General features: G+C 41.8%; 1 protein-coding gene across 1 annotated transcript; it reads right to left on the reverse strand.

Moving 5' to 3' along the window:
- Positions 1 to 890: 890 nt before the first annotated feature.
- On the reverse strand, positions 891 to 12,718 carry tgfbrap1 (transforming growth factor, beta receptor associated protein 1). Its single transcript, XM_079284875.1, has 13 exons — positions 12,544 to 12,718; positions 10,530 to 11,245; positions 9,692 to 9,886; positions 8,774 to 8,928; positions 8,350 to 8,432; positions 7,922 to 8,102; positions 7,645 to 7,805; positions 7,253 to 7,310; positions 7,033 to 7,170; positions 6,744 to 6,887; positions 5,629 to 5,788; positions 4,813 to 5,276; positions 891 to 3,859 (listed from the first exon to the last, which is right to left on the reverse strand). The coding sequence occupies exons 2-13, from the start codon at positions 11,224 to 11,226 to the stop codon at positions 3,671 to 3,673; spliced, it is 2,625 nt and encodes an 874-aa protein (XP_079141001.1). The 5' UTR covers positions 11,227 to 11,245; positions 12,544 to 12,718; the 3' UTR covers positions 891 to 3,670.
- Positions 12,719 to 13,522: the final 804 nt, after the last annotated feature.

The raw sequence follows: 13,522 nt of genomic DNA on the forward strand, positions 1-13,522 counted from the left end.
TTTTAAATTTTTTAAATCCTTTATTTTTGGTGAATAGTTTGATTTTCCAATTTGCTGTTTGGCATGATGTTTACAGGAGTGAAGATAAATCTCACATGTGTTACCTTTATTATGATTAGATTATTCAAACGGACCTTGTAGTTACAGTAGTACTTGTCATTCTGGGCATTTCTTTCTGGAGCCAGAGGCCTAGTGTTCAAGAGGTTAAAGCTATCACCTATATAAAACATTGAAATAGTCTCAAGGCAATAACTTGGCTTAACTTTGAAAGTCGACATTTTTTTTCTTGCAGTCTTGCCTAAAATCAAACTAGTGAAATTGTGGTTCAATAAAAGCATTAAAACCATAAAACATACACTACAATGGCTCAGCTGAACTTGTACTTGGTAAGAAACACATTTTCAGCATCAAAAGAGAAACATCATCTTAGTGCTTTCTAAGAATGAAGAAAGACATTTTGGGAAATTATATTTCCATATTTTCTTTTTTGCATTTGACTTTTACTTTGAGAGTCTGCCGCCTCAACACTACATCAAGCCCGCAGCCACGTACAATTATACGGTACAGTGTCACTGATGTTTTTGTCCTAAAATCCATGATTATTCTTTGATCCACATTCAGAAAGAAGTTAATTGAAATTCAAAGAAATGCTAAAGCTAATTAAACAACCCTCTCCATCATTCCCCATTACATTTTTTGTAAGCCTGCAGGACGTTCATTGTCGAGAAGAAAACAAACAAATAAATAAATAAATAAATAAATAAATAGACATGTCAAAACATACATGGGAATTACTTGTAGATGTGAAATTGAGACACTTGAGCTGAGTCGATATATAGTTTCATGTTTATTAAAATGGGACGGATTTACAGTTCGTACACTCCATCCACATTGGCATTGATTTAGAAAGCAACAAACAAGTACAAATGCAGTATATACATACCAGTATACATAGAATTATAAAATACAATTGTATTTTTTCTTTTTTCACACAAATGTACTGTTTTAAATTATTTGAAGTCATGGTTAGGAAGCCTTTCAAGCAAGCTACACTTTAACTGTCGAGTTGTGCATAAGCTGTGAATTCCCGTCATGGAAAGCGAGTCAAGTCTACAACATTCAGATCTGTGTTAGAAAAATAGTCCCATGTTTGCACCGAGTTCCCTCACAGAAATGTGTTGCAGTCACAGAATGCTAGCATAAACAGCACAGGCACCAGAGAAACAAGCAACACCCACAAAACAGGAGAAGGTTGGACGAATGTAAATTAGTTCAAAATAAACAGCTAAGGAGACACTTCTGTTCTTTTGGGTTTTGTCTACTCAGAAAATGGCAACGCTAAGAAACGTGTCCGATGGAGGCTTGGTTTTCTCAGAGTTTGAGTGAATATCTTGTCGTTAAATTGTAACGTCTTCTGGTCTTCGAGAAGTTACAACCGTTGAAATAGCCGGTTGTTTTATTTAACTGTAGATCTGAGAGGCATCTTCATTGAGAGGCTGACAGTAGCACATCTCTAGGATGAGAGACGGGTGTTAAATATGAAAAATGATTATACTTTATCAGGAGTGTATTCGGTTTAAAGCAGCTTTACATAACCAGGTTTAGTTTCTTATTTTAAGGGTTTGAATCTCATTGCACCTTTATACATTTCATGCATCTTCCGCCACCTCTGGTATCACAAAAAATGAGATAGGACGATAAACATTTTTCAGCAAAGCTTCACCTCCAGCACACATTTAGGGATACATCTCTGATTATTGCACGTTAGCACAACTGCTGCACTTTGTTATCCGACCCATACCCGACTTTTGGAAAGCACTAAAGCAGTGGTCCGTCTTGTCAAATTTTAGGACCTCTTTATGAAATAATACATTCTTGAGTAGGACGTCATGGTGAAAAGGCAGTTGTGAGAGCTGACGCGTTGTTCTTGAGCGATCAAAGATGTGAATGATATAGGTTTTGTTTTGACTTAATAAAAAAAAAATTGAAACAATGAAGGAGTTACGTGCAGTGCAATACCATGCATTATGAGACGACCATTTTTCTCTGACAGTTATTCGTTACTTTCGTTTGGAAAGCTGTAAAAAGTGCTTAGTCAGTCCCGTACACTGTCACAGTATGATGCAACAGCAGGACGATATCTCAATCCACAGACAAAGCTCTTCCTTTGAACCAAGATGTGTCGATGGATTTGTGTTGTGGTGAATAAAGATTTGTTCCAACCAGCTCAATGTAGTTTTAGAACCATCATTTAAAAAGAATATTCAGGCTATTTAGTAGAATAGTTATAAAGAATACCATCAAGTATTTTCCATCATGTTCCACCCGTTTTAAACATTTTACACATTGCTGCTGTAAAACGTTGGCCTTCCTGTTTGTTAAGTTTGCCACTGACTGGCATTTGTTTTGTGTCGACAGGATTCAAAATATCTTAATCACAGTATGTTTCCTAGCCAAACAAACACAATGGATCTATGACAGCAGGCGGGCGGAGAAGATCCCTCTTGATTTATTCATTGGTCACTCAAAACAAGACATCATTTATGGAGCTCGATTTCACACGATTTGACGATACTCCACATGTCTGCCACCGATATCTGAGCCGCAACATTTGCCGTCACGTTTCACATTTTCACGTCTACTGACATGTTGTCAGTAAATATGATCTGATAAGTGGAGGAGCAGCGTGAGATTGCATGTAGTGTCTTACGCCGTTGTTGGGCCACAGACGACACACTGAGACAAAGTTTCCAACCGTGATGACTAATAGGTTTGGATCAAACTGTTGAACTGAATTACTGTGAACACAACAGCCAGTGCCCTTATAGCTAGTGGGGGGGGGGGGGGATAAAGCAGCAGTGAGTACAGATCCCACACAGTAAAAGACAGACGTAAAAGACTCAGCTTCCATCAGTACTGATGCATCTTTGTAGTATTTCACATTAAAACCCAACATTGCAATGTGCAAGGTAGGACAATATTAAGCAAACACCCATATGAGGTGATGAGACCAGAACTGTAAGAGTGGTAATGCTATGCATGCTTTGCAACAGGATTCAAATAGTGCGTGTTCTGTAGCTTAAGCAGTTTCTCAAGTTCAGGTTTAAAAAGTGTTCAAGCAGAGACGATGACCGGTACAGCCCTGAGCCCACAGAGAAGCACCGGAGGCCCTCTGTGATCCATTCTCTGTTGAAATGGATTTAAGGTCCGGGTGACTAGACTGTGGTTTCTTAGTCCCTGTTCAGGCCTGGTACTAACCAGTCTTAGGTGACCCGATCACAAGTGGACAGCTCTAACCAGTCAGTTCACACCTGGCATTAAAAATGCGTCTCAAGCGACCACGCGTGATGTCACTTCCCTGCTCTATATGCAAATAATCACCCACATCAGGGAGGCAGCGATGCAAATTAACCGCGTCCAGTTGTGTTTGGGAGGTCGCTCCATCATCTCACAAGCCAATGCCAGCTCTGAACGGGGCCCAACGTCGAATAAAAACACACAGTCTGACACACTCGCACAGCTTTCTTTGAGTTTCTCATCTGCTCCATGGCTGACTCTATGATGGCAATGGGTGTTCTGTGCTTTTTGTTATCTCCCCCCCCCTCAGTATGTCGTGCTTTAGTTTGGTGCCTCTGATCACAGATCACATGGCAATCTGAAGGGTGGAGTCTCACGTATGGTTACTGCTATTAGTTAACTGTCTCTTTGTGGGAGAGTCTCTTACTCTCTGGGCGACACAGTGGGTGTGGACGGGCACTCCGCCTGGCAGGCACACCACATCGGGCTCACTGAAGGTGTTGTGGCACAGGTGGCATCCTTTCTTTTCAGACACAAAGATTGGTTTCTTGCGGTCTTTCAACTGAGGACAAAATACATGACCGAAGAGTTACGATGACGTAAAGCAGTAATGAGCACAAAGATAACACCACAGATGTTAACAATCCAAGAGTAAATATAATAATTCCTCATATGACAAAGACAATATATGGTGACTTGTCAGAATGTGTTAATACTAAATGTGAACATTTGTTATTCTGTTTTTATATCAACTCAAAAATATTCATGACAAAGAAAAAATATTTAAATCTGATGTGACTTGTGACCTGCCAACTCACATTTCTGGTAAATGTTCAGATGAATAAGATACCAAGAATTTTTTATTTGTTCTGCTCCCCGACTCCACTTAATTATTAGGACGTTCATAGCGAGAAAGAAAACTTACGAGTTTAAAATTTTAGAAGAGGTCAATTCATTAGCAAACTAATTTCTTGATTAAACGTTTGGTCAATGAAATAAAGATGTACGTCTTGTTTGATTTTACCAGCAGTCCAAAACGCAAATATATTCAGTTTACTAGAACACATGACAACAAAAAGCACCAAATCATTTGGGAAGCTGGAACAGCAAATGTTTGGCAAATGACTTAAAACATGTATCGATAAGAATAAAAAAAATATAGTTGCAGATCAACTTCCTGTCTATCGATTAAACAACTAGCCCATGCAGCTCTGCTTCAGGTGTTTATTATTGAATTGCTCTATTTGAGAAGAATAGCAATGCACCTTCACAGATACCTTTAAAAGACGTAGACATTTCTGTTAACATTGTCAGTATTATTGCCGTCAACCCTTTGTGAAACTAATGCTCTTATGGTTTCAATAACAACAAACATGCAAGAACATGATCTAATAAATGATGGTGTCCTACCGCGTGAACCAACACACTAAACAAGTACGGCAGTCGGAGGAAGAAGAAAGTATCCATCTATCTCACTAATTTGCATGTTTCTGACTCGTGTCGTGCGTTTCTCACCCTGTCGTGCAGCAGCTGAAGGTTTTCAGAGTGGGCGAGCCCCAGAGCGATCTGGGAGGTGCGGCAGCCATGAATACTGGCCCTGATGGCTCGACCCAGAAAGGGCCGCAGCAGCTGCAGTGACCAGCCCTCGGGGAGCATGCGCAGGACACGGACTGCGTCCAACACCTCGCCGTGCCGATTTAGGAGGTCCACTGCTGCCATCTCCAGGTCTCCGCCTCCACCTGCCGCAGAATGGGCTTTTCCTGGAGGGTTCCCGTCTAGATAAACCCCCAAGAGCAGGTGGAACAGCTGCTGTTGGTATGCCGAATCCCGACAGGAAGAGGCCCATATACAGAAGGCCTCGGCAGACGGGAAGTCCCTCAGCTTGTGCACCAATATATGCAGCGCTTTATCGTGCTCCTCCAGCTTTCCATGTAGTGTCGCACGCTCGAGCAGCAGTTGTTCACAGTTCTCCATCTTACCTAAACAGAGCATTAGAACATGAAACATTGAGGGTCAAAACCTACATATTGATCTCTCTTTGTGTCTTTTGAGAATCACACCTTGCTGTAAAAAGGATTGTCCAGTCACCTGTACAGCCAGACCTGCACTAAGTCTAGATTGCATTTGTGATGCTACAATCAGTCACATAATATAGATTCTATATTATAGAAGATGACAGTTGTGGTTGTACTATAACAAGCTAAATCACTTCAGTCTTCAAAGAGCTGGGTAACATACTGCGAAACAGCACTTATCAAAGTTTATGCAAAAATAGAAATCTTATAAATAAAACATCCAAGTCGTAGTTGCATCTTCAGACCTGTGACTCACCTAAAAGAAACGGCGCACGGTAAAGGTTGGACTCCCTGAGCAGAGATTGGAGCTTCTCTCTGGCTCTGGAGATCTGCTCTTCATCTGCTGGCGACTGCGACAGCAGTGACAAGACCTCCTCCAGGTACAACACGGCCAGGTGTGTGTGGACCTTCTCTTTCTGCAGCCACAAACATGGAAGATAACACTCGGAAGTCAACCAACTTCATTGGATGAAAAAAAAAAAAAAAGGAAAAAAAACACTTTTTTGTTTGTTTGCTGCTTAATTAATATATATATATATATATATATATATATATATATATATATATATATATATATATATATATATATATATATATATATATATATATATATATATATATATATATATAAAAAATGAAAATGTTCAAATTGATTGCAAAATTCTGATTTGTACTTGATTAAGCAGCATTTAATTAGCACTCTAATTACCTTAATCTAAACGCTGATTAAAATGGTCTTAAAACATAAAAAGAACATAACACAGAAAGTCAGTGTTGAGGTTGGATACAAACAGGATCCGCCTTGATAAGAACTAGCGACAAGAGACAGAGGAGCCTCCCAGTAAGCAGCAGATCAGACTGTGGTTGTACTGGCCAGCTTCTCTGTGAGCACTGCTCCAAGTGAAATTATCTTGGTTAAATTAAGTTCTAAAAACATGTATCCTTCCATGTTCTCAAGTACTTATGTTGCAGATCTCTTGGGAGGAGCCAGGCAGAAATTGAAGGTGTGCGTACCCTTTAAAAAAGGCGACTTAGCTCACAGGTCAGGGTTGCGGGAGGAAGTCAAGAAACAGTGCTAACGACTGTGTCTCATGTGCCCAGCTGTATTTTTAGGATGTGTTCAATAGTGAGTCTGTTGCGGTCCAGCTAAATATATCCATAATAGTAATTAAATTCAGTACTTTAGAGAATTGATACTGCAGGGAAATTCGTCAAATGGCGCTTGCCTCCCTGCAGGAAGGTTGGTGTTCGGATCAGCGTCTCTGGGGCTAGCACAGATCGTGTGTGCTGCTCAAGGACACTTCAACAGAGCCGATCTGAACCAGAGTCTCCCAGTTCTCTCTCTCTCACCACGAAGCCCTTTTACTCTACCTTTATCCGTCTCTCCAGCACCAGGTGTTCCAGGTAGAGAAGCAGCGCCTGGCTGTGCTTTCCCAGGTAAGAGATGACATCATCGGGGTTTAGCTCTGGAAGCTCTTTCGTGGCCGGCCTCTTAGTAAAGATGTGGACACCTATCTATGAACAAACACAAAGAAAGATGGGTGAATAATTATGCTTATTTGCTTCAAAAAACTTTTTATCTGGTATAAATATGACCCGCACCAATAATCTTGAGAGCAGAGTTAGATGTTTGAGATCATTTAAGGTCCTGGTAACCTACCGTGGGATCCTTCCGCAAGGCCCAGTCTGCATACTTCCACACGAGGTCCAGACTGGAGCAGAGAAAGTCCACAATGTACTCGTAGAGGTCAGACCTGGTGGAGTCCTGCAGATCCCCGTCTGCCACTCGAATCCACAGCTGTCGGAGAAAATAAAGAGCGAATGTGTTAAATACCTAAAACATCGGTGTTGGCGCCGAATCTCGGGTGAGGCGTACATACTTGAAGTGCTGCTGAATCCTGACCGTTCGAACGATAGAGCAGTCCAAGTGCAAAATATCTATGAGGGTGAAAAAGACTGAATGAAGCAAAACCTCTCCCCTCGTCCCTGTAGGAAGTAAACTGATTCCCAAAGTGCTAAATACCAGCTGTAAGCATGCGACACCATCACACAGAGAACCAATTTACCCTCAATCTTCTAAATGTGTGGATGCTGGCTCAGATGAACTGTATTTGTCTGTCCATTCCAATAATAGCCCGTCAATAGAATGCGAAAGCTCTTGAAGCTAGGAAATGTTAAAATGCAGCGATATTCTGTTTTTCATAACGTGATTAATTATATCAACTTGTTCTTAAAAGGCTCAACTCAAAACCAAAAAGGAAAGTATACACACTTTTGATATTTCTCCAGCCATGGGACGCTGTCTGCTAGAAGGCAGGCGTTGTCTGAAGCTAGCAGGTCTAGAAGGCTGTCGTGATCCTGTTCGGCATACAGCTTTAACAGCGCAGTGTCCACGTCCTCTCGACAGCCGTTGGCCACCTCTGTGCTTCGTACCTGTGTGCACGAATAACAACAGAATTATGCAATACATGTGGAGTATTACCAGCACCTCTGACATAGCGATCTTCTCCAAAACGTGGAAATAAATCATTTTCTTTGACTCCATTTACCTCTCCCAAATAAGTGATGAGGAATTTCTTGCATCGCAGCACTGTTTCCTGGTCGCCCTGGGCCAGGTGGTTGAGATCGGCAAACTCGTGGAGGGGAGGGTGGCAGCGCGTGAATGAGGAGGAAGCTGGCAGCAGCAGTGGGTAGAGAGAGATCAGCTCCCGCACATCCAGCTGACCCTTCCTGCAAAAAAAAAAAAACGAGTGAGGAACGCAACCAAGAACCAGAAACTAGAGGAAGAAGAAAGCAGTGTTGGAACCCACACCTCATAGCTTTTTTCTAATATTAAACATTTAATAAAACTTCAATGTGCATTAGTGTGGCAGAAAACTACACATGGAATGAGGTAACATGTTACTGTCACAGGCCGTTAAATCCCACGTCACCACAGAGCAGGACAAACAGTGTTAACAACCAAAGTAACTCTTACCTGAAGTGTTCTTTTGCTTCTAGAAACTGAAGTTGGCCAAACTGTATGAAACCTGCCTGCTGCAGGATTCTTTTGTGCAAAATCTGTACGTGCAGAACGAGACAGTTTGTGAGACAATTGTGGGTTTTTTTTAGTTGAGAAAGATAGTCAATAAAGTAATCGTTTACATTAAAATATCTCAGCTCAGGCAAAGTTATCATATGATCACTGATTGTGATTATGTTACACCGTTATTTGTTTTTTTGCACTATTGTTTGGTTAATTCATTTTAATATTATTCTATTTCATTGTGTATATTGTGCATTTTTATTGTGATTGCTTTACCTGTACCATAAATGCTGCCGTAGCGAAAAGCAATGCCCCCTTGCGGGATTAATAAAGTATCTATCTATCTATGATTCACACGTAACACCATGTTTGTTACCTGGAACTTGTCTTTGGGAATATTCTGCTGTGCTCCCTCTGTGAGGACGAGCGCCTCCTCCACTCTGTGGCTGGCCAGCAAGTCCTGGATCTGTCTCTCCAGGGGCAGCGGCACCAGGACATACACTGCCTTCGTGGAGGCCAGAATGACCTTTCCTAAAAACACACACAACACTCACAGGTCAGGACTTCAACACTCTCAAAACAGCTACAAATATGTGATATCCCAACCAACAGACTCTTAATCCTGTGGTTTACGCTGTTAAATCGTCTCCAGCTCTGGGGAGAGACAGCTTCATGTGTAGCGCTTCACTTGCTGATCAGTTGTTGAACTGAAAGAGTCTCTGGAACAGGAAGAGGTCACTCATGCTCCAGATTCCATTGAAACTCCAGTGTTCTAAAAAGTACCTAAAAGGGTTTTGGTTTCTCAGTCCAGGCGACTGACGAACAGATCTGTGAGCAACAAGGAAGCACTTGACGGATAAAGATTAACATACTGTGGCTATACGACAGATCAGCCAGACGTCTTCTGTCTGTACATTAAACTCCCAAGTAAAGTCTGTTTACAGGTCTTGTGAAGTACTACTGCACACGAGGGAGCTGTCACTTGTAAGTCCGACAGCGTTAGTGAAATGTGATAAATGGCAACATGGTTGATACATGTTGATGAGTACACCTGCAGGAGGCAGTATCTAATGCAGGATAAACATAATGCTACGGTCAGGTGAAACTTCATACATCACTTCTTCGCCTTCTTATTACATCATTTCAAACAAGTGGATTATTAAGGGAGCTTGTTGGTCTTTTTTGACCATTAAATGTGTCACAACCTAAATGAATAATGGAAAAATGCGAGATCATCAATCAGATAACCACTCCTTCAGATTTCTTTTCCTTGAAGAGCAATATGTGAAGATACCTTCAAAGTCTTGCAGAATGTGTCCGTCCCTGAATGAAAGGGTTTGTTTTAGCTGTTGGTCCAACATGCTGTGGATGGTGATGAAGCTTTCATCCAAAGCGACCACGTACGGGAAACACACAGCGGCACCGATCACGCTCTCTGACCAGTTGACTGGAGCTCGCTGCGATACGCCTTCTGCATTGGCAAACATTCCTGGGGAGGGAAGTGGAGAGACAATTTCAAATAGATAGAAGATAAACGCCATGAAACACTCTTAAGTCAAGAAGTACTCCTAACGTTACAAAAACTAACAGCAGACACACGCAGCCGGCTGTGAAATTATATTTACATGCACGATAAATGGTCTTAGATGCAATCATTGAGTGGAGAAACAGTTGGGGAAAAAAGAAGAAAAAACTATCAGATTATACTGTGAAAAAGTTGTCTGTCTCTGGGCAGTGAACACATTGACAAAATTTAAGAATTTTTAAAGACATTTTTAATACCAGAGAGAATGCAATTTAGTATCTTTTTCGCAGTCGAACAGGTCAAAGAATGATGGAAAATCAGTGGAGAGAAAAATGCCCCAAAATATTTTAACTATATTTTAATTAATTTATGGACATTCATTTCACATTTTTGTCAGTACTTGCCAACAGTAAAAACAACTAGTAATATAATTAATCCATAAACATGACCTGGACGTAGATAAATGGCAGAGTATTGATCAATTAACCAATTCAAAATTATAGATAATTAAAATGTCTGCTACAATTGACCCATTGTGAGTGAAGGGCGTGTAAAATTCACAGCTTTTTAATCACGAAGGCAACTAAATTCAGTGCTTTTTAATTACCCAGACCACCAGGTGCTGCTAAGAGGAACTCCTCCCTGCCGATCCTCTTCACAATGGGTCTCCTCCCTTCACTGTTGTAAGGGAAGAGGTCCTGGGAGGCTCCCGTGTTGTAGTTCAGAATCATGTACTGTGTGGCGAGGGCCAGGCACAAGAAGTAACCGTCAACGCTGACGGCGCAGGGCTGCTCAGGAGTGGACACCTCTTTGACCAGCTGCACTCTGTCCTCGTACACCATGTAAATGTGCACCGTGCGGCGCTTGGAGGAGAGCACACCCATTTCCACGCAGAACGGGTCACCGTTCACAGGGTTCTCGTTAATGCAGAACGCCGTCACACCTCTGATCTTGGCTCCGCCTCCCGCCGCCGAGGGCACGGTCTCCAGTGTCACCATGTCGACCAGGAAGACCATCCCATCACAGAGCACGATCAGACGCTCCAAAGCGGAGGCGGCGCGCAGCTCAGCAACCGGTTTCTTGAGGCCCAGGTATTTGTGCAGCAGCTTCTGAGCAGAGTAACTCAGCTTCCCTTTGGAGGAAGTGACCTCGTCCAGCAGGAAGTGGTGGATGAAGCAGTCGTTGGTGCCCATGTACAAGTGTTTTCCACAGCATTCAATGCACTCGATGTTGATACGAGCCTTGTCGCCCATGAGGAGATCTCGCTCCACAGCGGGGACTAGCTCAAAAGCCTTCACACTCATCTCAGCCAAGGCATCTACACTAGAGGATGCAAAACAGACAGGCATCAACAAAACTGCATACAAATTAAACGATCACACCAACAGTATGCTGCAAAATATTCTTGTGAAGTCACTGGCAATATAACTACGGGCGTGTCCCTCATTCACAGCAGACTCTGGATGTATTCTGCTTTGTGTGAAAGCACACGTGTGTGAATTAGTGTGAATTAAAAATCGCAAACATTCTTTACATCTTAATGTTTTGAAGTGTTGGTTGGGCAAAACATCCTCCTGGAGCTCTGGGAAATCATAGCAAACATTTCTCACACAATTGTATGACATTTGATAGATCAAACAATTAATTGACAAATTGATGAATAAAATGACAAGCGTCGTAAGCAGCTTTCTATATGGACAGGTTTGTTCTCAGTTAAGATTTGGCATTGAGCCTTTGGCTGTGGAATGATGACTACAACGTTAGCTATTAGGCATATGATTTGGCTAAGGGTTGTTTACAATGAACATATGAATGTGTTGTGTGTTTAGTATGTTAGTCTCATATGTTCTGACACACGTGGATATATTATGTATTGCTTTCGTTTTCTTGTCTTCTTTCCTGGCCTGTAGTGCAAGTAGAGTCATGTAACGTACACACCTATGGGCTGGGCACTTTGGGGTTGGTGAAACGATTATAGAAATACTACTTATGGCCTAGCCCCCATAGTCATATGTATAGTTGACAATATTAAAATGAATGAAGTGTTTCTTTTCTTAGTCATAAATGTTGAAGTTATCTTCAAAGGCTGCCCTGTTGTGGTAATTAGCTCCTTAGCTCCTTCCCTACTATTGTATAAGTTAGTTCACATCCTTACCAGAAACCTCCTGAGTAATGTCGTAAAGATAAGTCAGTCATATTTCCTAAACAGTATTCATGTTGACACAAGCTTGGGTTCATTTTAAACAGTTCTGGAACACATTAGCTGACATGTTCTCTCATGTTGCTTCAGTGGTGACAGCTAAAGACGTTAACGCTAGCTAGCTAAAGGCTAACACCAGTAGTTGGCTAAACACAGTGCACTGGTTAACACCGGCTGCCTGGTGGAAGAATAAGTTGTTCGCAGGTTAAGGTATAATAAGCATGCAAGGAAGTCGTGGTCCGATTTAAATTGCTTATACTCGGTAGCATCTGGGCCAGCTAGCTAGGCTAACCTTAGCTTAAAGAGACCAGTGGTGCCGATGCTAGCAAGCTAATCAACACTGAGCTGGATCTCCAACGTGGTTAAAGAAAGTGGTCATTGATCGTGTGTCTCACGGGGTGTATGTCCAAAGGAAAATCACCTAGTTTCCAACCGGCCTCCTCTCCCTTGAGATGATGCTCTGTCAAAGACTCTGCGCAACAACTCACTCCTTAGTTTCTCTCGGAGCTGTTGGCGCAAGCATACCTACCGCTGCACACAGCGCTCAGGACAGCAGGCCGGATCACCGCAAACAGGCCAGCCTCAGCGCTCTAAACACTGCCGCAACGACGTATATTTACTTGGAAGCATTCATATAGCCATGGTGCTCGGGTCGACACCAGACAAATACAGCTTGAATGGTAGCTTTAGGTATTGCTTGTCCAGTATAAAACGCCGCCCATTTGCACTAAACTCCTGCTGGTTGCAGGTGATACGGGGGTGCGTTCAAGACCGTCTTAGTGAGGAGCAATGTTGTTATGTTTCTCAACACATGTCAAACTGACCTCATATATTTCCACCCCCAAAAATGAATCAACAATAAATAAATATGTTTTCAACATTGTCATCCTGAAATGGGAGTACAAATGCTGACTAGTTTGTTCACTCATACACATGTTATGGAGGGTGCCAAAAAAGTATGTGTGTTGCAAAAGCAAGTGCTGAGGCCAGACTTCACAATATGTTCTAATATACCTATTTCACAGACGACATTTTGATAAGTCAAGTCTGTTCAACAATATTATTGATTGCATTCCACAGGGGAGGTCCTGGTATTGTGCACTAGCTCACTGGAATAGCTCACTCGGACACTTAATGGGAAAAACAACAACATTGATGCCATTCCACCTGTTATGAAATGTCTGTTGACATCAATTTGTTGTATTGTGATATCTGTCTTTACCGTACACAGTTACTGATATATCAGCTTTATAATCACTATTATTATTTTGGAAATACATTGCTGTTATTGTTGAGTGCTTACTCAATGTATTATTATATATTAGCCTACTAGGCGGTATATAAAGTGGTTGAAACATTAAAGTCATGTACACGATAATGCATCATTAATTATAATCCAG

The sequence above is a fragment of the Melanostigma gelatinosum genome (assembly GCF_949748355.1).
Source record: "Melanostigma gelatinosum genome assembly, chromosome: 2".
In the NCBI taxonomy this organism is placed as follows: Eukaryota; Metazoa; Chordata; class Actinopteri; order Perciformes; family Zoarcidae; genus Melanostigma; species Melanostigma gelatinosum.

Excerpts from the sequence above, each read along its gene's own strand:
- tgfbrap1 (XM_079284875.1), bottom strand. The coding sequence starts at position 11,226 with ATGAGTGTGAAGGCTTTTGAGCTAGTCCCCGCTGTGGAGCGAGATCTC. Across the intron at positions 9,887-10,529 it reads AGCAGCACCTGGTGGTCTGG|GAATGTTTGCCAATGCAGAA; the intron begins GTAATTAAAAAG and ends TTCCCTCCCCAG. Across the intron at positions 8,103-8,349 it reads GAAGCAAAAGAACACTTCAG|GAAGGGTCAGCTGGATGTGC; the intron begins GTAAGAGTTACT and ends TTTTTTTTGCAG.